Source organism: Ictalurus punctatus, chromosome 10 (assembly GCF_001660625.3).
Source record: "Ictalurus punctatus breed USDA103 chromosome 10, Coco_2.0, whole genome shotgun sequence".
NCBI lineage: Eukaryota > Metazoa > Chordata > Actinopteri > Siluriformes > Ictaluridae > Ictalurus > Ictalurus punctatus.
In genome coordinates, this window is record NC_030425.2 from 6,138,720 (window position 1) to 6,165,000 (window position 26,281).

Genomic DNA, 26,281 nt, shown 5'->3' on the forward strand with positions numbered 1-26,281 from the left:
CACGTCTAAACCACACACACACGCAATGTAATGAGACGCTCTATCTGACAACGAGGTAAGTAGGTGGCTGGCTTCACCACTTTCACATTTAAACAAGGTTTCAGGTTGAAGCTGTGGAAATCCTTCAAATAGCAAAAATGTGAGATGAAATGAGTCGAGTGCTCGGGCACATCTGATCGCACACGTCGCCGCGTCGATGTCGGCTGGATCCGTAACGTGATCTCGAGTAACGTGTCGGTTTAAATCGTGCTTTTCGTTTGCCTCTCATACACATCGCGTGCAGAGATATATCGCACATAACCTAACCTTCACCCTCCCACGGGGGAATATACCATGTGTCCCGTCAGCTGTGAGGCTTCAGAGAAAAAAGGGGTGCGATGTAACTTCAGAGATGTAGATATCTAACAAACAGAAGCTCTAGATAACAGAAGAACCATCTTGTGTGTGTGTGTTATTATTAGTGTACAGACGCACTGCAAATCCTGATGAATTACGGTTCCTCAAATCGGTAAAAGGAAACCATAAAGCAGCCGAGTTTAACAAAAAAACGATTGCTTTGAGTACAGTGTAACGATTTGAGTCGACTTGACTGACGATCCGTTACACCTACGTAAACCCTTAAAGTTTAAAGAAGTCCAATTTTGACGTGCTGTTTTGTTTCGAAATAAATAAGACGGCTCATTCAGTATGCGATGAAAAAATATCAAAAAATAATCAATGGAGGCCAGAATAATCGAAACACATTAACATATAGCACATATCAGTGATGTAATCCATCTTCGTTAAGCAAAAACAATATTAAACACTGTGAGAATCCAACACTGAGAGACAACAGGAGGTTAGACAATCGCTCTAGCTACACATACAGCATCAGAAACTCACATACATACATTACGAACTCATAGGCGGAGTGGTGGCTTGGCGGTTACTGATCAGAAGGTCGGGGGTTCAAGCCCTGGCGCTGCCAAGCTGCTCGTGTTGGACCCTCTCTCCTCCGGGGGCGCTGTATCATGGCTGACCCTGCACTCTGACCCTAACATCTTGGGGTATGCGAAGAAAAGAATTTCACTGCGCTATAACGTATATGTGACCAATAAAGACTCCTCATCATTACATAGAAATGTGTATGCATATTTAGTATATTATTGTGGTAACATGGACATTATATCGATATGCAAAAGCGTCATACCGTCCTAACCGCCTTTTAAAGATGTAAGGAAGGGATTTCATGAAACGTGACCTTTACAGATTGGAACTGAATAACTTCAGCCTATACGGTTCACTATTAACGAACCGAAATGAAGTTGATTTTTTAAAATTATTATTTATTGTTTTGCGAGAAGACGGTTTGGTCTAGGTTTAAACCAATATCCTTTGAGTAATCAAAGCATTGCGGCTCACTTTAAACGTCTGCAGGTTGAGTGTTCACACAGTATCCGGTATCTAAGTTCTCAACACTGAGAACAGACAAAGTGAATGTGACATTTAGACCCGTCCGTATAGTGATTACTCATTTCATGATGTCATTTCCTCTGTTAGGCTTTACAGTGCGCTTTTGAAACCGTCGCGTTTATTCCACAAAATGAGGAACTTTATCTTTTCGTCCAAACCTGAGTGGTTGACTCTGTCTGAATGATTTCTTGAAAACGCGTCGATTTTCAAACTGTTAGTAATTTCAGCATCGAATCATATAGACATAAACTCCAGAACTGCTGTGAGTGGCAGCATAGAAGCCTACAGATACGGGCCAGCAGTCTCGGGTAATGTTCGCATCAACCGTCAGAATGGGGGAATCGGTGATTCAGATCGTGGCATGATTGTTGGTGCCAGATGGGCTTGAGTATTTCTATAACTGCAGATCTTCTGGGATTTTCACACACAACAGCCTCTAGAGTTGATACAGAATGGTGCAATAAGGAAAAAAACATCCAGTGGACAGAAATGCCTAGTTGATGAGAGACAGAAAAGCTACAGTAACTCAGATAACCACTCTGTACTATTGTGCGTCTCATTGTCTGTACGTCAAACACCGAGGTGGATGGGCTACAACAGCAGAAGACCACGTCGGGTTCCACTTCTGTCAGCCAAGAACAGAAAGCTGAGGCTGCAGTGGGCACAGGATCACCAAAACTGGACCGTTGAAGACTGGAAAAACGTAGCCTGGTCTGACTTCTGCTGAGGCACACAGATAGTAGGGTCAGAATTTGGCGCCAACTTCATGAATCCATGAAACCAACGTTCCTCGTGTCAACAGTCCAGGGTGGTGGAGGTGGTGTATTGCTGCGGGGAATGTTTTCTTATTCACTTTGGACTCGTTAATACCGATCAGTCATCGCTTGAATCCCACAGCTTATTTGAGAATTGTTGATGACCATGTTCTTCCCTTCATGGCCACAGTTTACCATCTTCTACCAGCTCCGTCCAGCATGATAACGCACCATGCCACAGAGTAAAAGTCACCTCAAACTGCTCTCACGAACGTGACGAGTTTGTTCTTCAGCGGCCTTCCCAGTCACCGGATCTGAATCCGGGAGAACGCCTTTGAGATGTGGTACAACAGGAGACGCAAGTTCACCTGGAAAATCAGAATCTCAAAGGAATGTTTCCAACATCTACTGGAATCCATGCCGTGAAGAATTGAGGCTTCTATACCACTTAATCCTTTTCAGGGTCACGGGGAAACCTGGAGCATATCCCAGGGAGCATCCTGCACGAGGCGGGGTACACCCTGGACAGGGTGCCAACGTATTAGTATAGTGTTCCTAATAAAGTTCTCTGGAAGTGAAAATGCTCATACATTATGATTCCAAGATTCCAGGCAATGTTAAAGATTTGAATGAAACTGCACCAGGAATTATCCTTCCACGGGGTTCAAAATGACTTCGAGTCCGGAGCGCACGACTGACTTTCGAGCCGCCGCCGAAGGAGAGCGCATTTTTAATACCGACCCATCACAGTGTATTATACCACAGAGCTGATGAATCTGATTTGCTCATTTCCTATAAAAGCTTACATCCTTTCAGCTACAAAGTTTACATTAATGTACTTTTCTCATTCGGTATCACATCAAAAGTAATCACTTACACACGGAATCTCTACACGATCTAAATCTAATAATAAACAATTAAAAAAAACAACAAAAAAAACCCCTTTCATCGTAATTGCGATTGTAGATGACGAAACGTTTCGTAAGGAATCTCATCTGTCAGCACTTTGTAACAGTTATCACTTACCATTCTGTCATCAGTCACATTTTCCATCACGACAGAAGACTTTCCGATGTCTCGGAGACACGACGAGCTCATTTTTGACTGGTCTTCAACCAAGAATTTCAAGAATAAAAAAACAATACCGTATATATATATATATATGTTCTGGATTATATTACGTTTAATACAGTGGATATAAAAAGTCTTACCCAATGGTACTGTGTATTTTTCAGAAACCTTTTCGATTTATTTTTCACTTGAATTTCGTTGCTTGCTAAATTCACGTTAAAGATCGAAATGATTCATCTTAGTTTCGTTTTTTTTTTTTTTTTACCCTCACAAAAACCTACTATTTTTAAAACAGGTGGGGTAGACGTATTATATCCACTGCATATCATTTTCACACTGTTGAAAGATTTATATATACTATAGATAGACATGTAGATATAGTGTAGATTACGGTAAGGCAAAAGGTGTCCTGACCCCTGCAAAGAAGAACAAGCATTTATTTACAGAGAGCAGTTTGGGTGAAATAAACCCGGTGCAAAAATAAGGAAGGAACGTTCGGTCCCCAAACATATGTGGGTTTCAAAAATCACAGTCCGCATCACATTATATATTCAGATATTCACGTTACAAGTATCCTGTCATATCGGTGTGTCAGGGTCTGTGGCAAATGAGTAATAGGGACACATGTGAGCATAAGCCCACATTTTTTTGAACTTGGAAATTAGTAAGACCCCTGAGGACAGCTCCCTCAATACACACACACACACACACACACACACACACACACACATATATATATATATATATTATATATATATATATATGCACATACACATATATTGTGTATACTGTACACACATGGTGCCTGCCAGTCTCTGGCATCAGCTCTTCTTAAGCTCATGGATTTGTAGCTAAACCCCTGCAGGCTGCTATTACAAAGGCGGCATCGAGAGGACCGCACTGTGCTGAACAGACGAGGATCCACTCACTGGAAAGACAATCTTACACCATATACATGTCTTAAAATCATACTGCAGATCAGGTATCAACTTTGTCCTTATAGCTGCAGGGTCAACGATAGTTCCTTGTATAATACGGGCAGTGACTCATATGAACCAATAAAAGAGCTCCATCTGCTGGAAATGTCCGGTTCCTCATAAGTGATCATGAGCTTCGAGAGGAACTGGGAAGAAATGTATTAAAAATGTGTCCCGCACAGCAGTAGGCGCTCGTGGCCATATGCTTAGAGGAGATGGAGAGTGCTCCGAGAAGATGATGGCAGCTGTGATGGATTAATAGACCCGCTTTATCCACGCTCATTTCTCTCGCTCTGACGGCAGCCTGCAGAACGCTGACGAGCTTAGGAGTTTTCTTATTCCAGCACTATGCATTCCTGAGTCGTTCACACGGCGCTCTAATCCCAGCCAAGGCAATGCGAGAGGTTCTTTCCTGTAGTATATGCTATTCCTATGTACACAGTACATTATTCACTCACACAAATACTAAAAAGATTCAAGCTGTTAAAGATGTTAAAAGATATTACTTAATATTGCGCAATCCTATAAGCACCTAAATAAATTTAAAAAAAAAAAAAAACAACAACAGAATATTTGAGGATATTAATATATCTGCCTTCATTAAGCTTGTCGTCTAGTCGCTACTGAACATCGATTGACCAATGGTGGCCATGTTTTTGAAGATTGTCCTCATATACACTGATTGGACCGTGGACAAGGACAACTCTTGCAATATTCATTTATCAAGTCTATTAGACCAGTGGCCCCACATTTAGTGGCAATTTCACGTTTTGTTCTGTTATAGCACCACCGATTGGTCACACTCAGTAATTTTTTTAAATCCGTCCTCAGATCGAGCCCATAGATAAGTACCCCAATTTTGGTGAAAATATCTCATTCCGTTCAAGAGTCATAGCCATTTAAGTAAAAGTGGCCACACGCACTTCAAACTTTTTGATGTGCTCTTGCGAGGGTTAATCAAGAGTCCGACTTTTCTCCAAAAGAATTGTCCTGCAATAGAGTTATTTCAGTGGAGCCAAAAAACCTAGGACTAGATCTCTCAAATATTTAACGGACCATTTGATCGACAGCAGTGTTCCTTGAGGCAAAGTTGTTCAGAATGAAGAGATCTAACATATGATACAAAGTACATGAGTATGTCTGAAACACCGGATACTATAAAACCATGTACACAGCCATTTTCATGTTTTTTTTTTTTACTCATATAGCGCCACCAAGTGGCCAAACTCCGCAATTGTTTTATCACCTGACCTCAGACGGAGCCCTTATATAAGTATACCAATTTTGCTGAAAATATCTCATTCCGTTCGAGAGTTATAGCCATTTAAGTAATAATGGCCACGCCCGCTTCAAAGTTTTGATGCAAGATTAAACCAAAAGTTCAACTTTTTTTTGATAACTATTGAGCTAAGAAGTCCAAAGAATTGTCCAGCAATAGTTTTATTTCAGTAGAGCGAAAAGCCTAGGACTAGTTTGCAAAAGCAGGTTTTTAACATTATCTGAAATATTTACTGAACAGTTTGACGGACACCATTGCTTCTTGAGGCAAAGTGGTTTAGAAGGAGAATGATATATAGTACTTGACAACACTGCGTTATATACAGCCATTAAATTGTGATAGCACCACCTAGTGGGCGATTTTTTAAAACACTTCGCACAATCCATTCAGACCAAGAGTCAAATAGGTCCACCACGTTTCCTTCAGATTGGTCAGTGTTGACTTTGTGTAATAGCCGCTGAAATTTGATTGGCTGATGGCGGCCATGTTTTCCAACATACGTGAATGTCCATAAAGACAACGTCTGGAAATTTTGACGTCAATAGGATTAAGGGGTTCACAGCTACAGCCAATTTCACGAGGTTTTTTTTTTTTTCGTATTATAGTGCCACCGTGTGGCAAAACTACTTCCGATGTTTTTACAATCCATAGCTACCTCGAGTCGAAATTTCAGACTTTGGTTTGAGAACTTTTCACATTGAGACGCCAGAGAATCGTTTGGCCACGATCGGACGAAAAACCTAGGACTAGTTCGCAAAAGTAGGTTTTACGAAAAGTCCAAGGTTCCATAGTTATGCCCATTTTTCGAAACATGCTCACTATAGCGCCACCATCTGGCCGAAAATTTGCACCGCTGTAGTACTCCCGTACTACCTTCCCTCAAAGTTTCAGCTCTCTAGGACTTACGGTTTGGTCTGCACACAATCAGTTTTTTTATTTTTTTTTTTAAAGAGACGGCACCGATCTGATACTCAGGAATAAATCGGATCTGAAATCGGGTTTGGAAAAGACGTTTGGATTTTTGGAACTCTAAATGGTCGAATATAAAGAGACTTGATTCGTTGTTGTTCTTGATGTTAGGATCGATTTGTATTATACTCCTACTTTACGATACTCTCCCCGTAAGACGTTTCCAGGTTCCAGTATCTTGGTTTTGTAAAAGTCGAAGCGGTATGGTGCCGTCTCCGATTTCACCACAAGCACAACGTCTCGCAGGCAGGAGGCAGGACGGTGGAAAGCAGAAGGTCCACGAGGCCAGGTTTGAGCTCTGTCTTTAATTCAAAAGTTTTTCACAGAGGAAATCATCATAGAAATAAAAGATTAAAAAGCGTTTAAATAAAATCAAATAATAAAAAAAAAAAAAAAAAAAAAAAAAGATCGACAGGTCGAAGAATAGAAATAAAAACACAGGAGCAGGTTTTCTCGTCGTTGTTATTGTTGGACGTACAAGTTACCACTGACAAAAGCGTGGCGTGTGTACAATTAAGCAATATAAAAAAAGTGTCAGCGTTTCTGTGAAACCTGGGTGTCATTACTTCATGAACTTTTTTCCCTTTACTCACCTCATTGTTGACATGAAGGACTGTGTCAGGTGAAACTGAAAAATGTCCCTCATCAATATGTATGTGTGTATATATATATATATACACACACACACTTCTCACTTTGACAATGTATTACTTTGGTTGCTTGAATGAAGCCTCAGTAAACTGAACGAGACTGCAAAGATCCAGTAGAGCTTGTGGTCTGTTTGGATATCGAACGTAATTCATCTTCTCATGAGACATATCCGTAACGATTATTTTTTTTTTCTTTTTGGAAGCAGTCACGCAGGCTTTTCTCACCGCCCGTATTGTGTTTAGTAACTCTCCAGATAGCCAGACATCAAAATACAAAAAAGAGAACAAACAAAAAAAAGACACGAATAAAACCCACAAAAGCTTCTTCTTTCGTTTTTGTTTTTTTTTTTGTTTTGGTTTTTTTTTTTTTTTTTTTAAAGAAGTGGACGAACAGATGTGTTAAATGTGAAGTCCTGTATGATCCCAGCTCCAGAGCTGGTGTTTTTCCCCTTCTGATTGGGCAGGATAGACCTGCAAACCCGACCAATCAGACGACAGATACAACTCTGAGGTAGATTGACGGCCAAGCTGACCTGGACATCAAAAGAAAACGGCCGCAAAAAAAAACAACGACAACGAAAAAACGAAAAAAAACCCGACACACGTGACTCCGTTTAACTATCTACGTTAAAGACCAAAGCCTCTTTTGAATCTGCCTCGTTAGCCTTTGATTAGTTTAGCGTTCCGTGTATTTCTCCTTACTCTCAGATACTTCATGTCCGAGTACACAAGCGAATACAAACATGATCGTAACCGAGTTGGCAAAAAAAAGGCACAATTTCCAAATATCCGTATTTATCGAGCGTACACCTGCACCGTAGCGTTAGTCCATACCGATGGGAACTTTTTTTTCGATGGTCTTTGGTGGAAAGTAATTGCCTTGATTTTGGATTTATTCTATTTTTATTGCCTTAATTCTTTCCTCTGCAGGACTCGATTCGAAACGTAACGCCCGAGAGCTTATCCTTCATCGAGTCTGAAGGTTTTGCTCTCGCGTGCTGTTTTTAACAGAATGTACACTACCGGTCAAACGTTCAGACACACTCGTTCTTTATTCTTATCAGTATTTTCCCACCATTTTAGAAGAATAATAAAGTCATGAAAACTCTGCAAGAACACAAGTGGAACTATGGGAATTATGTTGTGATTAAAAAAAAAAAGAACTCAAAAATAATTGAAGTTTTTCCGCCTAGAAATTTCCAGAAACGTGTTCTTGGCGTGTTCTCGAGCGGTTTCTTGAGGAATTCCCCCCTGAGATGCGTTTTAAACAGTATTGAAGGAGTTCACACTCTCATCGCCTGCTTTCCGGAAAATTTCTCTCCGCCGTTTCGAAATATTACCGTGAATAAAATGGTTTTCCAATGAAAGAAATGAATACGATGATATTTTTTGTCTACGACACCGATATCAGACGTTTAATCACACACCTTCAGATCAAAAACAGGGGTTTTTTTTTTTTTTTACATCATGAGAAACATTTCGGTCGAGCGTCTTTAAACCTTTTGACCGGTAGTGTCCGTTTGTCATTCCATTCTAAAGTCACCGCATCTTATATAAGATTCTGATTGACAGCTGCAGCCCTTAATATTGCCCATGAACTAGAGGGGTAACTGCGTAAGGACAAAATCGTCGCGCGGACGAGAAGAAAAATCCGGGATTTCCTTCCCAATGATTGATTTAGTTATTAAAAAAAAAAAAAAACAATCTCTCTCTCACTCTCTCAGTTTTTTTTTTTGCGTTTCTTTTTACTCTTGTTCTGTACAACTCTGGCTTTCTATCTAAAGAAACATTGCACGTCTGCCTCTCAGTACAAGAAATTTCTACACACTATGTTCAAACATACAAGAACAAACTGCCATCGGAAATAAACAAAAACAAAAACAAACAAGCGTCATAACCCTGCTCTCTGAAAAACTACTAATATAACGGCGTGTCTCCCCGACGTCGAGCGCTTCCCCTGTATTCTATATTCCAAACTCCGCCCGTCAAGCCCCACCCACAAATTCCATAACCCTCCCGAACCCCACCCACCAAACCTAACAACAGCTTTTCGTCGTCTACCCACTACCACATCGAGTTTGACTGGAAAGAAAGGCAAGGAGACTCCAGACGGCAGCGGAGTTCGTCTTTCCCGCGACGCACGCGTTCACACGATTCTGCTCGCAGAGAACGACCTAAAAGTAAAGCATGGGAAATTATCCGCTTCGACAGACAGGAGAGAAGAGCGACGACGGCCGCCGGGCGTTATAATCTAAAACCCCGCTCTAGAGTATTTACAAGGCAAATTTCTGTTACTACGGACCAAGAAGGCAAAGTGCGGAAGACAAAAGCAAAAAAGAAACCTCCCCGTTGCTACTACCACAGCAAAATTTCTTTTCGTGTGTGTGTGTGTGTGTGTGTGTGTGTGTGTGTGTGATAAACGGTCAGTAAAAACACACTAAAAACCATACTAAAAAGTCCTCTCATGCATCTAAAGGTACTAGCACACTGCATTTTTTTTTTTTTTTTCTTGGAGTCCAGTGTTCACAGACTTTGGTCTGTGCCGAAGTCCTTGGTAAAAAATAAGCGTCCGTCTTGTTTCCGTTCATTAGCAAAATAAAAACGTCTACTTCTCCCCTTCCGTCCGTCTGTCTGTCTGTCTGTCTGTCTGTCTGTCTGTGATGAGTTGCATTGTTTTGGTTGCTGATGCACCTGCTGCGGGTCTTTGAGGTTGTTGAAGTTGATTAAACCGTGGACTTTGTGTCGTCGTTATTGTCGTTTGTTTTTTGAACCTGTGCAAAAAAATGGTGTCTTTTCCTCTGTGATGTCACTTCCTCTCCAAGGAAGATAAGCCTGTAGTCATAGCAGCCCTCGTTTGACTCCGCCTCCAACTGCTCACCTGGATGGGGGGAGAAAGAAAAAAACAAAAGACAGTGAAGAGACGTTTTCCGAACCGTGGTCCCGAATCCCAAATCTATGCGAAGTAAAGTGGTAAAGTCCGGTGCGTTTCACGTTTACGTCATCACGTGGCTGTGTGTGGAGAATTACCCTTTTATTGCTTGTTCGGTTGGAACGGGTAGGTGGAGGGATCGCTGGAGTTCACGTCCTGGGGCTGCACACTGGGATCCTAATTAGACGCAAACAAGTCTAGTAAATCATACGGAACGCATAATACCAATACAGCAGGCATGGACCTAAACGTCTTCAGGATACAGCGCGCTCTCCTCACCACGCTGGATTCATTTTCTCTAACAGCACGACTCTGACGCTTGCTATAATTCGAGATTCATATCGATGTGCTTCTCATGATATCGTTTCTATAGCAACGGCAAATTCACAAGGACTTGTACGGAGAACGTTCCGTGTAATCGAGGCATAGAAATAATTATGATTTTCTTTGTTAAAATGTTGTTGTTCAACAAAGAAACACGATTCATTGCTGATATGACGAAGCTTTCCGTTAGGAGACTTTTATATACGCAGTGCGTGCAGGATTTCGAGGAGTTTTTCCTGCGAGTGTTGCGGCCAAAAAGGCTCGATTTTGCCGCGCCTTTTTTTTTTTTTTTTTTTTAAATGTGTGCGAGTGTGCGTGTGGAAAAACCACTTCGATCGCACAAACTCGTTTTGCATGGTTGTTTGTTGGTAAATGAGACCTTTTAGCTGGACTCATGTCCGACACACGTGGATCTAAGAGGGCTTTGGGTGAACGTGCGTCGTGATGACGTCACATGACGCGTCGCGTCTTGGCCCAGATCTGCGGAAAATCTGCTGTGATTTCGAAAAAGAACATGACAAGCTGGATTTATTTATTATTTTTTTTGGTCTTATTAACTTCAATCTAAAATAAATAAATAAATAAATAAATAAATAAATAAATAAATAAAAACACTGCTCACACCATTAAACGGAACTATAAAACAGTGAAAAAGCATGACGTGTCTTTTATTACTAACGAATTTAAAAGCGCGAAAATTTACAAATTGCTGTGGAGGAATAAAACATTTTGGGACGTGTTGTTATTGGAAAATAATGGGCATGAATTATTTTCCTGTTGTGTTCATTTCCTTACATAGTAGCTGAAGTGACGAGTAGGACGTACCTCGGTGGCAAGGGCAGCGGGTTGGATATGAGCGTACTGAGGAATGTACGCTCCTTGCATATGTGTATTTGCCGGAATAAACTGGAAAATACAAACCCCCACAGAAGATGATTTCATAACTATAAAACTGTATATTAAAAAAGGCATCTCTTGATTAGTATTAGCCGATGTCGTTTGTGTGGAACTTACAGTGCCACCTAAAGAGAGGTGGCCCATCTGTTGGGCCAGAGGAGCCAACATGGAGGACGGCTGCAGAGACATAGGGTGCTCCATAGAGGGCGACAGTACAGCTCCCTGAAGAGAGATAAGAGAGGCGAGTCAGGTCTGTTTGCTAAACTCAAAATGGAGTGAAAAGAAAATGAAGGCAGAGAAACGGAGAGAGAGAGAGAGGAGGACATAGAAAGAGGTCACTCGGTACGTTCACACGGACAGCGGTAATCTAATCATTGACCTTATTCTGAATAAGACAGTATTCTGATTAAAGTGTTTACATGAGTCGCTTTTAGAATACTCCTTTCATCTTCCTGTTTTACGTGTTATAGAACGTAGAGCGATTAACGTCACACGTCATCACGTCCCCACGTCACGCCGTCCCCTCCAGAATTTCACGTATCGACGTACAGTTGGTCTTCGTTATGGGACCGTATATAGTATAGTAGCTGACATACATGTATTTAGTAAATACGTGGTTTGGGACGCAGCCGTGCTCTCTTGTTCTCCGTTAAACAGTTGAGCGCTGCCGTGTGTGTACGCGTCCTGTCGCACAACGTGTTTACAGTGTGATTAAGCTGTGTACGTGTCTGTAACGCGACTAAAACAGGAAAACTCCACACGTCTTAATACGATCTGTGTTTACTTCGAGTATGACTTTAGTCGGATTAAGGTCATCGATAATCTCTGTTTACATGCTAGTCTCTTAATCAGAGTATCGTCTTAATCGGGTTCATATCGCAATATTGTTGTCCATGTAAACGCACTGATTTTGTCAGGATCATCTACTGAATAAACAGATGAATAAAAACAGATTCCTTTTCTATACTTGTTCGCACACACGCCTGTGTTTGAGAGCGTACCTGTTACATAATCACATGTGGGAGTTAATAGATTAGATAGTCAATAGATAACGAAATGAACGTGAGATGCTCGGCAGGTGGAGGCGTTTCCTAAGGCTTAACAATACTGACGGTAGAGCAGCGGTCCCCAACACCCCAATTCCTCGAGATCTACCGTCCCGAACACGTTATCTCCAGCCGTAATCGTGCCTGTCTGAGCGCTCGAAGGACTAAAGCAGGCGTGTTGGATGTGGCTTGGAGATGAAACCTGCAGGGAGGCGGGTCTCCGGGAACGGGCTCAGTGGCCGACTGCTCTAAAGGGTTTCGGTTTACGTTTACAGTCGCTTCTTCGACAGGCCGCTGAGACAAGATGACGATGACGCGATGTTACGTTACATTTCGTGCTTCGCGTCTTTTTTTTAACAATGCTCAAGGAAATAACGTGGCGTTGTGGGCATACTGCCTGAACGATACTGCCTCCGACTATCTTTGTTCCGGACAGTGCTACTACTACAGTCGACTACTGTTGTACTCTCTTACCGGATGCTGCATAATGTAAGGCTGATGTGTCATCCAGGAAGGACTCTGAACCTGTACACACACACACACACACACACACACACACACACACACACACACACAGTTGAGAGCAGGTGCTGTATGAAAGCGAACTACTCAGCACAAAAGACTCTTAACTACATTGACACAGCTGCTGTGTCCTCCTCATCAGCAGAGAGTCTCTGGTTGTAACACAATGGCTATTGTGCCTATTTATAATCGTGGTGCAACCACTCAATCATGAAGGGAAAAAAAACCCCCAAAAAACCCCCCAAAAAACCCTTGAGCCGTTATTAACCAGGTTTGCAAACACTATTTAAAATGGAGCACACAGAGAGAGAGAGAGAGAGAGAGAGAGAGAGAGAGAGAGAGAGGTCATACCGGGTAAGTGGAGACAGGTGTGATGTAGGGAGACACAGCTGTCTGGGTCATTATCCTGTTCCCCATGCTGTAGGGAGGGGCGTAGTACCTGGACATGTTATGGACAGATGGACAGTTATTGAATCGATACCCAGTAATTAATTACACAATCCATTTTTGTACTAAAAGCAGACATGTATTTACCGTCCATACACGACACACTGCACAGTAAAGCCTTTATTACGAGCAGGACTGAGAGATAATAAAGTATTTGTCAATGAAATAAGGATTACGGACGGCTTAACTCCAATTTTTTCAAACTCAACACTGAGTACGTTCACACGGACAGCGGTGATCTAATCATTGACCTTATTCTGAATAAGACAATATTCTGATTAAGGTGTTTACATGAGTCGCTTTTAGAATATTCCTCTCATGCTCATGTTTTACGTGTTATAGAACGTAGAGCGATTAACGTCACACGTCACGCCGTCCCTCCGGAATTTCACGTATCGACGTACAGTTGGTCTTCGTTATGGGACCGTATACAGTTTTGGGTGTTTTTAATTATTTGTCGTGCTGTACGTGCAAATACACGACCGCTTGAAGCCGTGGGCTGCGTCCCAAACCGCGTACTTGCCTACTGTATAGTAGCTGAAATACTAAATAGTATTTAGTAAGTACGCGGTTTGGGACGCAGCCGTGCTCTCTTGCTTGCCGTGTGTGTACACGTCCTGAAAACTCCCACACGACGTTAACAGTGTGATTAAGGTGTGTACGTGTCCGTAACGCGACTAAAACAGGAAATACTCCACACGTCTTAATACGATCTGTGTTCACGTCGAGTATGACTTTAGTCGGATTATAACGTCACGTCTTGACTGTTGTGACGCTCTCCTCATTGGTCTACGTGCTAATTCTATTGACAGGTTGCAATATATATTCAAAACTCCGCAGCTAGACGTGTCACACATACTGAGCGCTCAGATCACGTTACTCCGGACTGTCTGGACTAAACGGGCTCCCGGTTTCATCTCGCATTAAATTTATGAAATTATCCTGCTTACATTTAAATCACTTCACCGTTTGGTACCTTGCTATCTTAGTGCAGTGCTCCTCCCCTACAACCCGCCCCGCTCTCTCGGGTCCTCTGGGCTCGGACTTCTCTCGGACCCTAGATTTCGTCTCTCAACCACGGGGGGCAAGTCTTTCAGTGTCGTAGCACCTAAAATCTGGAATTCTCTCCCTCTGACTCTTCGCAACACCACATCCATCTCCGAGTTCAATCGTTATTTAAAGGTCTATAGTGTATATCGTTATTTAAAGGTCTATAGTGTACCCTACGGTACTGGATGGATCATTCCTGTGCTGAGCTGAAATGCTAGCCGAGTTTGAGATATTTGCCGGAAGAACCCGCTGACGTTCAGTAAAAAGTGTTTCCCCTTCAGCTGTCGAATATAAAAGTATGAATAATAACAAGGAGAATCGAAATTACAGAAGCTTGATGTCATATCACCCCAAACCAGCGACACCATTTCCCAGAATGCACCACAAACTTCAAACCTGGCCACACAGAGACACACACAGAGACCCACAGAGACAGAGAGACACACAGAGAGACACAGACACACACACAGAGTCCCACAGAGACAGAGAGACACACAGAGACAGACAGAGAGAGACACACACACACACACAGAGTCCCACAGAGACAGAGAGACACACATAGGGACAGAGACACACAGACACAGAGAGAGACATACACACGGAGACAGAGAGAGACACAGAGACAGAGAGAGACACACACACAGAGTCCCACAGAGACAGAGAGACACACACACACACAGAGTCCCACAGAGACAGAGAGACACACACACACACACACACACACAGAGTCCCACAGAGACAGAGAGACACACACACACACACACACACACACACACACACACACACACACAGAGTCCCACAGAGACAGAGAGACACACACACACACACACACACACACACACACACACAGAGTCCCACAGAGACAGAGAGACACACAGAGACAGAGAGACACACAGAGACAGAGAGAGACACACACACACACACACACACAGTCCCACAGAGACAGAGAGACACACATAGAGACAGAGACACACACACACAGAGACAGAGAGAGACACACACACACAGAGACAGAGCGAGACACACACACACAGAGACAGAGCGAGACACACACACACACAGAGACAGAGAGAGACACACACACAGAGACAGAGAGAGACACACACACAGAGACAGAGAGACACACACACACAGAGACAGAGACACACACACACACACACAGAGACAGAGAGAGACACACACACAGAGACAGAGAGAGACACACACACAGAGACAGAGAGAGACACACACACAGAGACAGAGAGAGACACACACACAGAGACAGAGAGAGACACACACACAGAGACAGAGAGAGACACACACACAGAGACAGAGAGAGACACACACACAGAGACAGAGAGAGACACACACACAGAGACAGAGAGAGACACACACACAGAGACAGAGACACACACACACACACAGAGACAGAGAGACACAGAGAGACAGTGTTTGTGAAGTAATACGCTCAGGTGATGTTTTCTCTGTTGTTTACAAGCCTTGATCTCATGTTGTTATTGTGGTTTCGACTGCACACTTCATGCCTGTTTGCTGATTGTCTGACCTTTGCCCGTCTTTGTTTATGCCTGGATTACCTGTTCTTAATAAAACCCTAAACTGCACTTGCGTCCGTCTCAGCCTCCATTACACGACACCTATACGAGCGTCAGAACGGATGCTGGTGTTCGAGTAGTTTAGGATTTCAGCTCCCTAGCAATCGTATTCCCTAAACTCCCTGGAGGACGGCGCGTCTGATCAAACGGACTATCCGGACGAGCCCGCGATTTTTCGTTTTCAATTACCGAGGATTTTCCGCAGGTTTGAACCGAGACGCGTCACGTGACGCCATCGGACCGTACATTTCTGCCGAAGCCCTCTTTGTCGATCACGAGCGCAGCTAGAAAGGTCTCATCTACCAACAAACATGACTGCGGAATTGCGGCTTAATCGCAAGCGCCTGCCTTTAAGCGTTAAAATTAGGGGGAAGAATGCGGGATAGAAAATGCCGACCGGAAACACAAAAAAAGAGAATAATACACGCATGTATAAACGTGAGGATGGCAAGCGTTCTAACCATCGTGTAATAGGAGTCCGAGAAAAGCGGACGACAAACGAAATTGCCGTGTGACCGTCTGTGGTTACGTCAGACGATCAGACAGTGACATTGGACTTGATACCGTTTCTCGCTTCAGCCGATATCACGCAAGAAATCTGAATACAATAGAAACACGAAGCCATTTTAAAAGGTAACGGGTAGCTTTAATGACACAATCTGGCAATTCTTACCCATTCTGGAGCGCAGCAGCATTGGGGTCATAGGTCAACGTTATCCCACTCTGAAAGACAAAAAAAAAAAAGTGATGCTCCTGATTCCGAGAACCCCAATCGTGTTGTTGCTGATGTTTTTCGATTTCATTATATGTATATCCATGAGGGAAAAATCCACAGATTCCAGACAGCCGAGCCACTTATGCTGTTTTTATGTCTCGGCCACGGATGGCTACATAATCGCGAACGTAATCTTAATGAATCCTCAGACAGCAGTACAACTTGGGAGACAGGAAATCTGGTATGTTATGTCTGGTCTAATCCACACACATGAAAGCACACGCACACAATAAAGCACATGAGATGGACTTACTAGTCTCACCTCGGCGTCCCTTGTCCAGTTTCGTCCGTTGGGGACGTATTTAGTCTGACTCAGCCGCTTCTTCTGGCCTCCGTCGGCAAATTTACAGAGCAGCGGCTCGGATGCGCCTGGAATCACGTTATACGCGTTAGAGCTAGCTGGAGATTTCGGACACTCGTTAACGACAGACGATACACCTCGGGTCTACGGCGACAGAGAAAGACAGGAGAGGATCTTTAATTACCAAGCATTCCAGACGTGGACTTGATGAACTTCCCGTTAAAGTGAGAGATCACAGCATCACACTTCTCTGTAGACTCCATCCTGGGACAGACACCCAGAGGTGAAGGAGAGAGAGACAGAGAGAGAGAGAAGTATTAACACAGCATACAGCCATTGACCTGGTTTAAATGCATACACGGCTAAACCTGAACACCACAGACAGATATACACACACGGACCTGGCGAAGCCTACACCTCGGCTCATCCCGTGCGCGTCTCTGAGGATGCGAGTGGAGATGACCTGTCCGAAGGGCTTGAGGAGGTTCTCCAGCTCCTGCTCGTCCATGGACACCGGCAGGTTGGACAGGTACAGGTTGGTTGGGTCTTGTTCCTGTTGCTGTAACACAAACGACACAGTAACGTGATTACCGATATAAACAAGTACATGGATGAAGTCGCTCGGTCTGGCTTTAAACCCTTCAAAAGATCCCTCGCTGTAATGCGAAATCCGTGCGTCCGTCTTTCTCGGTTCTTTAATAAAGGGGAACGCCATTTGTGGACCGTTTCCGTGCAAAACTTCAACTGCAGTGTTAATAAAAACCTAATTACACCAACATGTGATCCCGGTAAGTTTGACCATTGGTGCCAGAGGGACCGGTTTGAGTATTTCAGAAAGCTCTGATCTGGGGTTTTAATGCGCAATCATTTCTAGAGTCTACCTACAGTGGTGTAGAATGGTGCGGGGGAAAATACAAAAAACAAGCCAAGTTCTGCGGGTGGAAATGTCTTGTTGAGGAGGTAGGCTAGAGGAAAATGGATAGACTGGTTGGAGCTGAGAGGATGTATACAGTAACTCAACCACCCTTTAAAAACCACGGTGAGCCGAAAAAAGTATCTTAGGAAATTGGGGTCCGTTGTACTAATTCGTTCACTCGTTTCAGGTCAATAGTGACCCCGTTGTACTAATTCCTTCCCTCGTTTCAGGTCAATCGTGACCCCGTTGCAGTAATTAGTATCCCTCGTTTCAGGTCAATCATGGCCCCACTGTACTAACTCGTTCACTCGTTTCAGGTCAATCGTGACCCCGTTGTAGTAATTAGTATCCCTCGTTTCAGGTCAATCATGGCCCCACTGTACTAACTCGTTCACTCGTTTCAGGTCAATCGTGACCCCGTTGTAGTAATTAGTATCCCTCGTTTCAGGTCAATCATGGCCCCACTGTACTAACTCGTTCACTCGTTTCAGGTCAATCGTGGCCCGTTGTAGTAATTCGTTCCCTCATTTCAGGTAAACCGTGGCCCTGCTGTACTAATTCATTCCATTGTTTCAGGTAAATCGTGACCCGTTGTACGACTTCATGCCTACATCACTTATTGAAAGCCACGGGGCTTTACCAGCAATATAATGGTGACTTGGGTGCTGGTATTGACTTCATTGTTGATCAGCTGCAAGGCCCTGGAAAAGATCATGGATATCGCTGGAAAAGAAGTAAGCATCATTCTCTCTACATTTCAATTCAGTTTTATTCGTATAGCGCTTTTTACAATAGACATTGCCTCAAAGCAGCTTTACAGAAATATCGACACGGTATACAGATATTAAAGGTGCGAATTTATCCCAACTGAGCGAGTCACCGAGTGGCGACGGTGGCGAGGAAAAACTCCCTAAGATGTTTTAAGAGGAAGAAACCTTGAGAGGAACCCGACTCAGAAGGGAACCCGTCCTCATCTGGGTAACAACAGATAGTGTGAAAAAGTTCATTATGGATTTATATGAAGTCTGTATGGCGTTAAGAGCAGCCGTAATCCCAGCAGTCTGGAATTAGAGAAGATTTGAGCTCCATTTGACACCATTAACATTCGACACCATTAACTCCCGAGCTCGCCAGAGCCGACGCTCGAGCCCAGCCCCCGAGTCATCACGTCATCGCTGGTAAAGCGCCCTGGCTCTCAATATGCAATGTAGGTGCCTCTCACTTAAAAAGATTCCATACACCTCAATCCCGACTCGAAACAAAACTCCAGAACAGCGGCTATAGAAGTATTTGATCACTACGCAGTAAAAGGACGATGGATTTATGAAACCGCAGGCACGAAGTGGAAAAATGGCCAGGATTGACCTAAAATGAAATGAATTAGCAAAATGTGGTTAATAAATCGTAGGAACGAATCCTTAATTCGTTATACATCATGTATCCGTTATAATACGATATATATATATATATATATATATATATATATATATATATCGTCCCCCCACCTCGCGGGACACGTGTGGGGCTCCGTCGCCCTCGCTTTTATTTGAGCTCGATCCACGTCATCATCGTAAAAGGGAAAAAAAACGGTGCGCTCTGCATTCCAAGAACGACACGTCAGGCATCGTTTCAGCTACAGTGTGCCCGAGGCAAATCTGACATTCTTTCACCATGAAGCAATTTGCTTTATAAGGGCGGCCTGGATTTATTATCCAGAATAACCCTCTAGTTAGTAAGGGGTCGTAGCCATGGTGATGAGCTAGGATTAACACATATGGCCTTTGGCTGACTCTGGAAGGCTTCTCATTTGGAAAGAAGAAGCATGGCAGAAAAAAATTAATAAACTAAAAATATATATATATACATATATATATTAGAGAGAGAGAGAGAGAGAACAAAAAAGCAATGTGAGATGTAAAAAAAATCAAACACACGGATGAGCGCACGAGCAAAAAGAACGGAGAAGTGAAAGTGGCTGATCGATGCACTAGAACAGCTAATAAAAGCTGGAAGAGGAGAAGTGATGAATAATTGAACATGAATGCAGAAGCAGTGGGAGGAGGTCAATGCAGTAAGAGTAAGGCTTTTGCAGTAGGATTATCACACACACACACACACACACACGCAAAATGGGTGACAGTGAATGAGATGAGCAAAGCCTGAGCCAGAAAGAGATGGAGAGGTGAAGGACACGCACGTTCGCGTTCCCCTCCTAGCTTTAAGATGCCGTGTTATACATCTAAGTCAGATAGTGTGTGAGGACACTAAGGGCTAGTTCAGACTTCTGCATTAAAGCACAGCCGGGTATATTTTTTGCACAGAGGTAGTTTATGGGTAAGAGCGGCACACAGAGGCAGACTCATGACTCGCATGCTGTCCTCCGGAAAGCAGTGCTGCGTGTCGACCAGCCAGGCGAACGCCGATTGGCCAGCGTGGAGGTGTGTTCGATTGCATAACAAGAAACAAGTAAAGGATTCTGCTGTGGCTTCTCTCAAGCACTTCAGAGTAACACTGCCCAAAATACATTAAACCTTACATCTAAACGATGCAATTTTATACAATAAAAAGGGTAAAGAATCGAGTTCTCATATCAAATCCAGTACTTCCTTCCTTCGGCTCGTGATAGAAACCGACGACAAAAACATCCGCCCTATTCTTGCTGCTACTTTCTTAGCCTGGTGTCTGTAATAAAAACATTAAAGCTCTCGCATCCGGGCAGCTATGAACGGACCGCGCACACGGCTGACGGCTTTCCCGCTACGTTTCACACAGCGCTGTGTATATATCGTGATACTCTAGGAGTGAAAATACTGTATATACAGTACTGTGCAAAAGTCTTAAGCAGCCTATTGATTTATTTTTAGTATAACTTTTGTTATAGACATTTATTCGATGAATTCCGCATTACTGAGTCAGAGCTAAATCCTTTTCGTTTTCAAAGCATTACTTGTCCAAAAAACAAAAAAAAAAACAAAAAAAACCCAAAAAGAACGTGAGAGAAAAATCTTTGAATATGAAAGAAAGCAGCAAATTACATAAGAGACTACTTTCCATACAAAAATAAACAAAACATAATGACGGCTGCTGGGTTTTGCAGCAAATATAAGAAACACTGTCTTATATATATATATATATATATATATATATATATATATATATATATATATATATATATATATATATATATATATATATATATATATATATATATATATATATATATATATATATATATATTTTTTTTTTTTTTAAGTAAGAAGGATCCTTCAAATGGCTTTTTATTATTATTATTTTTATTTAGTCCTGCCCTGAATGAGCTATTTCACATAACAGACGTTTACATCTATTCCACAAATCAATAATAGCTGAATTTACACACACGAACCCGTTTAAAAGTTTACACACGCTTGATTATTAATCCCGTGTGTGGTTACCTGGATGTTCTACGACAGTGTTTATGTTCTGTGAGAGTTCTTCACGAGTCCCTTGTCTGTCCTGAGCAGTTAAACTGCCCACTGTTCTTCAGAAAAATCCTCCAGGTCCTGCACGTTCTTTCCTTTTCCAGCATCTTCTGCATGTTTAACCCCTTTCTAACTGTATGATGTCGAGATCCGTCTTTTCACACTGAGGGACTCGACGATTTACAAAAAGGTGCCAACGTTCGCTGAAGCTTAATACAACATACCCACTGACTTTACTCCAAGTAAAGACACGATGTACGTGATGTGAACTAAATAAAAAATTTTTTTTTAAAAATCATTCAAACCACCAACAAGTGCATGTTTGATGGAATTTTAGATTTGGACTCATCAATACAACGTGTTGAAACTGCTTCGGAACAGACGAGTGAAAATGGGTGTGTCTCACAAGGCTCCCTAGTTCAGCAGTCAGGGCTCTGATCAGGGATTCGGCCATTCTACGTGCGGTCTCAATTGCAAAATCCTTCCAGTGTACTGGAACGTTCGCTCCATAAAACGATCCCAGAATGCACCACAAAAACGCAGGGACGCTCACTATGTTCCCTAACTGGAAATGACGTCGTGTTTTCTGAAGCCTCTCAGCCGACTTCCGGCTACAAACCTAAGCGGCTTGTTACTGTCGTTGTAGCTCTCGGACGATTACTCACGTTAGCGATTACTCACGTTTTCCCCGCATGAGGTGTGTTTGACTCGAACGACTTTTAAGTGTTTGATCATTCTTTTCTTTTTTTTAATCCACCGGCTTGCCTATGATTCTGCTCGACATATTATGACAGTGTGATTAAATCGAACGAATTTAAACCGGTGACGTTTCCCCAGTGCGAGTACGTAGTCATGTCGCAGGAAATTCAGGGTGCTTACCGGTCCCCGAACTCATGTACACGATATACCGATTCACTCCCTACCGATCTAGGGAGCTGGTTGAGACATACCCAATGCTTCAGAAATACTTTAGCTGCAAATTTGCCTGTTTAATAATTGATCACGCAAGCTTCCTTTTTTTCCCCTCAGCACTTTGCAAAACAAATTTACCCCTGCGCTGTCTTCCATTTATTACTCCTACAGCGAAACACGCTTTGGCTCTGAGACTGCTCTTTTCTTTGTTCTTTTTCCCTTCCTGCGTTGCCTTTTCTATAAAGTAGAGTTTGGCTCGTGAAACACTGCCCCCTAGTGTACAAGCTCTATGTATGACGGCAGACACGCGTATGACACCACGCGTATGACGCCACGCGTATGACGCCACGCGTATGACGCCCGGACGTTCTTGCAAACAGAGAGTCGAGTCTAAAAGCAGGACGCGTCCTTAAGTATGTTGCCTCACCTTGGCCATCTGAGCTTGAACTCCGTTGTTCTTTAGCGCTGCCACGGCTTTCTGCGCGGACACCGGACTGTCGAAATCCACGAAGCCGTAACCTGAAGGAAGGACATTTTGCATTATTTACACGCTAATACAACTGTAACGAACGAAAAGATGCTATAAAGCTGTAATCGTCAGTGTTCGTGACTAAAAGAAACCGGATAACGCGATAATGTTCGATGTTAGCGTGTATGTTAGCGTACACTCTATGTAACCGATATGTGTGTATGTATTAACTCGTATACGTTTTCCCCACCCGAACAAGGAATTTGAAGGAATAAAGGCCACATAATTCACAATGTAAAAATAAATAAATAAATGTTTTGCTTTCTACAATTCCCACGATCCCCGGCCTGCCACGTGTCACATGATCACCAGTTACGCCCTTATCCCTGTTCAGGATCACTAGATGACTAATGAATCCCCCCTGAAATATTTTATGACACATCCAAACACTTAACGATGGATGTTTAACATAACACACGAACAGCGCAGCTCATTACACAGGTGTCAAATAACGCGTTTTACGCGTTACTTTAAAGCGTCATCGTTCCATCATGATTCCTCCATTTTAAATGCCCCAAAGGTCAAATAAACACATCGCTTCGAGTCCGGTTAATCGCCGGTTTATTAGATACTATGGTGAGGAAACCAAGAAGCGTCATGCATTTTTCCCCATTCCTGCGATTATTTTACGCCCTGTACACATGGCAAGTACGGCCGATGGGAGGTCATGTGTCAAAAAATCCAATCGATCCCTCGGTCTTAGATCCATGCTTAAGCATGTCACGCTTGTTACATGGCGAATTAACTTGCTGTAGAGATGACGTGGTGATTCTCCTCAGCCCCACCTGAAAGTAATCCGTCCATACAGGAGTTTTGTTTATGATTGTGGCGGCAAAAAAAAAACACTTGAATTTGCTGTGGATGTTTTGTTGTTGTTGTTGTTGTTGTTGTTGTTGTTTGGGAAAACGAAATTGTTTTGAGCGGTCTTTCGACAGCGACGTGTTACGGTAAATGCGGCCTTTCGGCCGTGCTCGTACTCGTGCTCGACGGACGTGAATGTCAGGGCTTTGGCGGCGTGCGCGTTGTGATGACGTCACGTGACACGTCTTGGCCCAAATCTGCATTCGTTCCTGCGATCGCAAAATCCTATAGGGTTTCATTTCTAGCTACGCCGCCGATTTGCTCCCAAAAATATCCCACGCTCAGTGTTACTTTACAAGTCTCGCTCCAGCGTGGCGCAGGCTTATCATTTACCACTTCAGACTTTAGTTTATGTCTGTCTGCCGATCCCCCGACTGTTTACCTGTCCGTCATTCTTAGGAGTATTGCCCAGCCCGTGAGTGGTTTGAAATAAAACCATGGTGTCCCTGCACGTCAATCCGCTTTTCTGTTCATGTAAAAGCGCCATGGAACTCTTTCGTTTCTGAATTGAAAGACTGCGATCATAAGCAAGGAAATGATTTCGTTTGAGCCGCCATGGTGAAGCCGTGATATTCGATTACCGCAGCTTTTCCGCAGAAGGACCGTGCAAAACAATTTTGTGCGATTCGAGTAAAAAGAGATCCGGAGCACAATTAAGCGTTATTGGCCGCAACGATCAAACGCTCCTGTATGGACTGACTGATCTGCATACGGTGTGGGAAAGACGATGCGATCTGACAAACCTTTGCATTTGTTTGTGGTCTTGTCCAGGATGGCTTTTGTGGAGACTATCTTCCCATACCTGCAGAGAGAGAGAGAGAGAGAGAGAGAGAGAGAGAGAGAGAGAGAGAGAGAGACAAAGACAGAGAGAGAGAGAGAGAGAGAGAGAGAGAGAGAGAGTCAGAAAGAGGGAGAAAAAGACATACAGAGAAAGAGAGAGAGACAGACAGAAAGACAGAGAGAGTGAAAAAGACATACAGAGAGAGAGACAGACAGACACAGAGAGAGAGAGAGAGAGAAAGTCAGACAGACAGAGAGAGAGAGAGAGAGAGAGACATACAGACACAGAGAGAGAGAGAAAGTCAGACAGACACACAGAGAGAGAGAGACATACAGACACAGAGAGAGAGAGAGAGAGAGAAAGTCAGACAGACACACAGAGAGAGAGAGAGACATACAGACACACACAGAGAGAGAGAGAGAGAGAGAGAGAGAGAGAAAGTCAGACAGACAGAGAGAGAGAGAGAGAGAGAGAGAGAGAGAGAAAGTCAGACAGACACACAGAGAGAGAGAGAGAGACACACATACAGACACACAGAGAGAGAGAGAGAGAGAGAGAAAGTCAGACAGACAGAGAGAGAGAGAGAGAGAGAGAGAGAGAGAAAGTCAGACAGACAGAGAGAGAAAGAGAGACATACACAGAGAGAGAGAGAGAGAGACATACACAGAGAGAGATAGAGAGAGAGACATACACAGAGAGAGAGAGAGAGAGAGACATACAGAGAGAGAGAGAGAGACATACACAGAGAGAGAGAGAGAGAGAGAGAGACATACACAGAGAGAGAGAGAGAGAGAGAGACATACACAGAGAGAGAGAGAGAGAGAGAGAGAGAGAGAGGATAAATGCATCCTGCTGACAGACAGTCTGTCTACACGTCATGCATGGCATGAAGAAAAAGGAATGTGTGAGCTAAGCTAAATGACGTGCATACAGGTACCGCCGAGTCCCTGGCTCGTGTTTAAAGATGCATGACGCAGAAACAAAGGCAGCTTTGTGTGAGAAATGTGGAGAGCCCGGCACGACCACAATCGAAGTGCGTGCGGCAATTACGTGGTAAAGAGAGGCTGAGACGCCGGTGCTGAAGGAGCACAGCCTGTGATTACTGCACAGAGTTCAGAGGAAGTCCTTCAACAGTCACAGTGCTGACCAAGGCCTCGGGCTGTGTGTGTGTGTGTGTGTGTGTGTGTGTGTGTGTGTGCGCGAGCGTGTTCTCCATCATCAGGCAGTGAGTGAGGCATGATGAATGAGAGCAGGCATGGCCGAGTGTGTTTCTCAACACCCCTGAGACGAACTCCTGCAGTTTGGATGGAGACGGGAGAAGGTTTCACTTCCGTCTTTGTTTCCGCAACGTTTGATTCATATTCGCGCTTTCTTCTTGCAAACTCTTATTGGGACAGAAAAAAAAACACGCAGGCTTTCAAAATGATATCTGCCTTCGCTTTTCTTAAACAACAATGACGTTCCTCGGCGTCCGACAGTCCTTTTAAACCTCTGCACGATATATCGGAACGAGTCGACAAAGCGTTTCTTGCAAAAAAAATTTCACCAAAAGCCCCTGAGAGAAGAGGAATAATCCAAAACTCAGAAGTCAGTCTCAGCCTTCTCAAGACTGCTCTCTGCTCCAAGCGAATCTGCAGAGCGGGTCAAATTTCCATAACTCTAAACTGAATAAAGGTCTGATTTGGTATGCTGCATAAACAGCATGCGTAAACAACGTTCCTTGGCAAATCCCATGAAATGAAATGAGAGACGTGGGTGGGGGGTGAACCAATGGGCTTTCACACC

The 26,281-nt window shown here is 43.3% G+C and overlaps 1 protein-coding gene across 4 annotated transcripts in view; it reads right to left on the reverse strand.

The window, feature by feature from the left end:
- Positions 1-6,789: 6,789 nt before the first annotated feature.
- The window catches only part of rbms1a (RNA binding motif, single stranded interacting protein 1a), a 32,539-nt gene continuing 13,047 nt past the window's right edge, over positions 6,790-26,281 (reverse strand). For 2 of the 4 annotated variants that reach the window (XM_017477743.3, XM_017477739.3), the window contains exons 3-14: positions 24,459-24,517; positions 22,753-22,844; positions 17,438-17,595; positions 17,221-17,300; positions 16,989-17,104; positions 16,634-16,683; positions 13,223-13,310; positions 12,824-12,874; positions 11,421-11,525; positions 11,202-11,312; positions 10,181-10,259; positions 6,790-10,031 (exon numbers count right to left, since the gene is read on the reverse strand). In XM_017477743.3, coding sequence (XP_017333232.1) covers positions 10,185-10,259; positions 11,202-11,312; positions 11,421-11,525; positions 12,824-12,874; positions 13,223-13,310; positions 16,634-16,683; positions 16,989-17,104; positions 17,221-17,300; positions 17,438-17,595; positions 22,753-22,844; positions 24,459-24,517 — 985 coding nt within the window. In that variant the 3' untranslated portion in view covers positions 6,790-10,031; positions 10,181-10,184. The remainder of the gene's footprint in view (positions 10,032-10,180; positions 10,260-11,201; positions 11,313-11,420; positions 11,526-12,823; positions 12,875-13,222; positions 13,311-16,633; positions 16,684-16,988; positions 17,105-17,220; positions 17,301-17,437; positions 17,596-22,752; positions 22,845-24,458; positions 24,518-26,281) is intronic. The other 2 variants (XM_017477741.3, XM_017477742.3) reach the window with 2 other exon arrangements.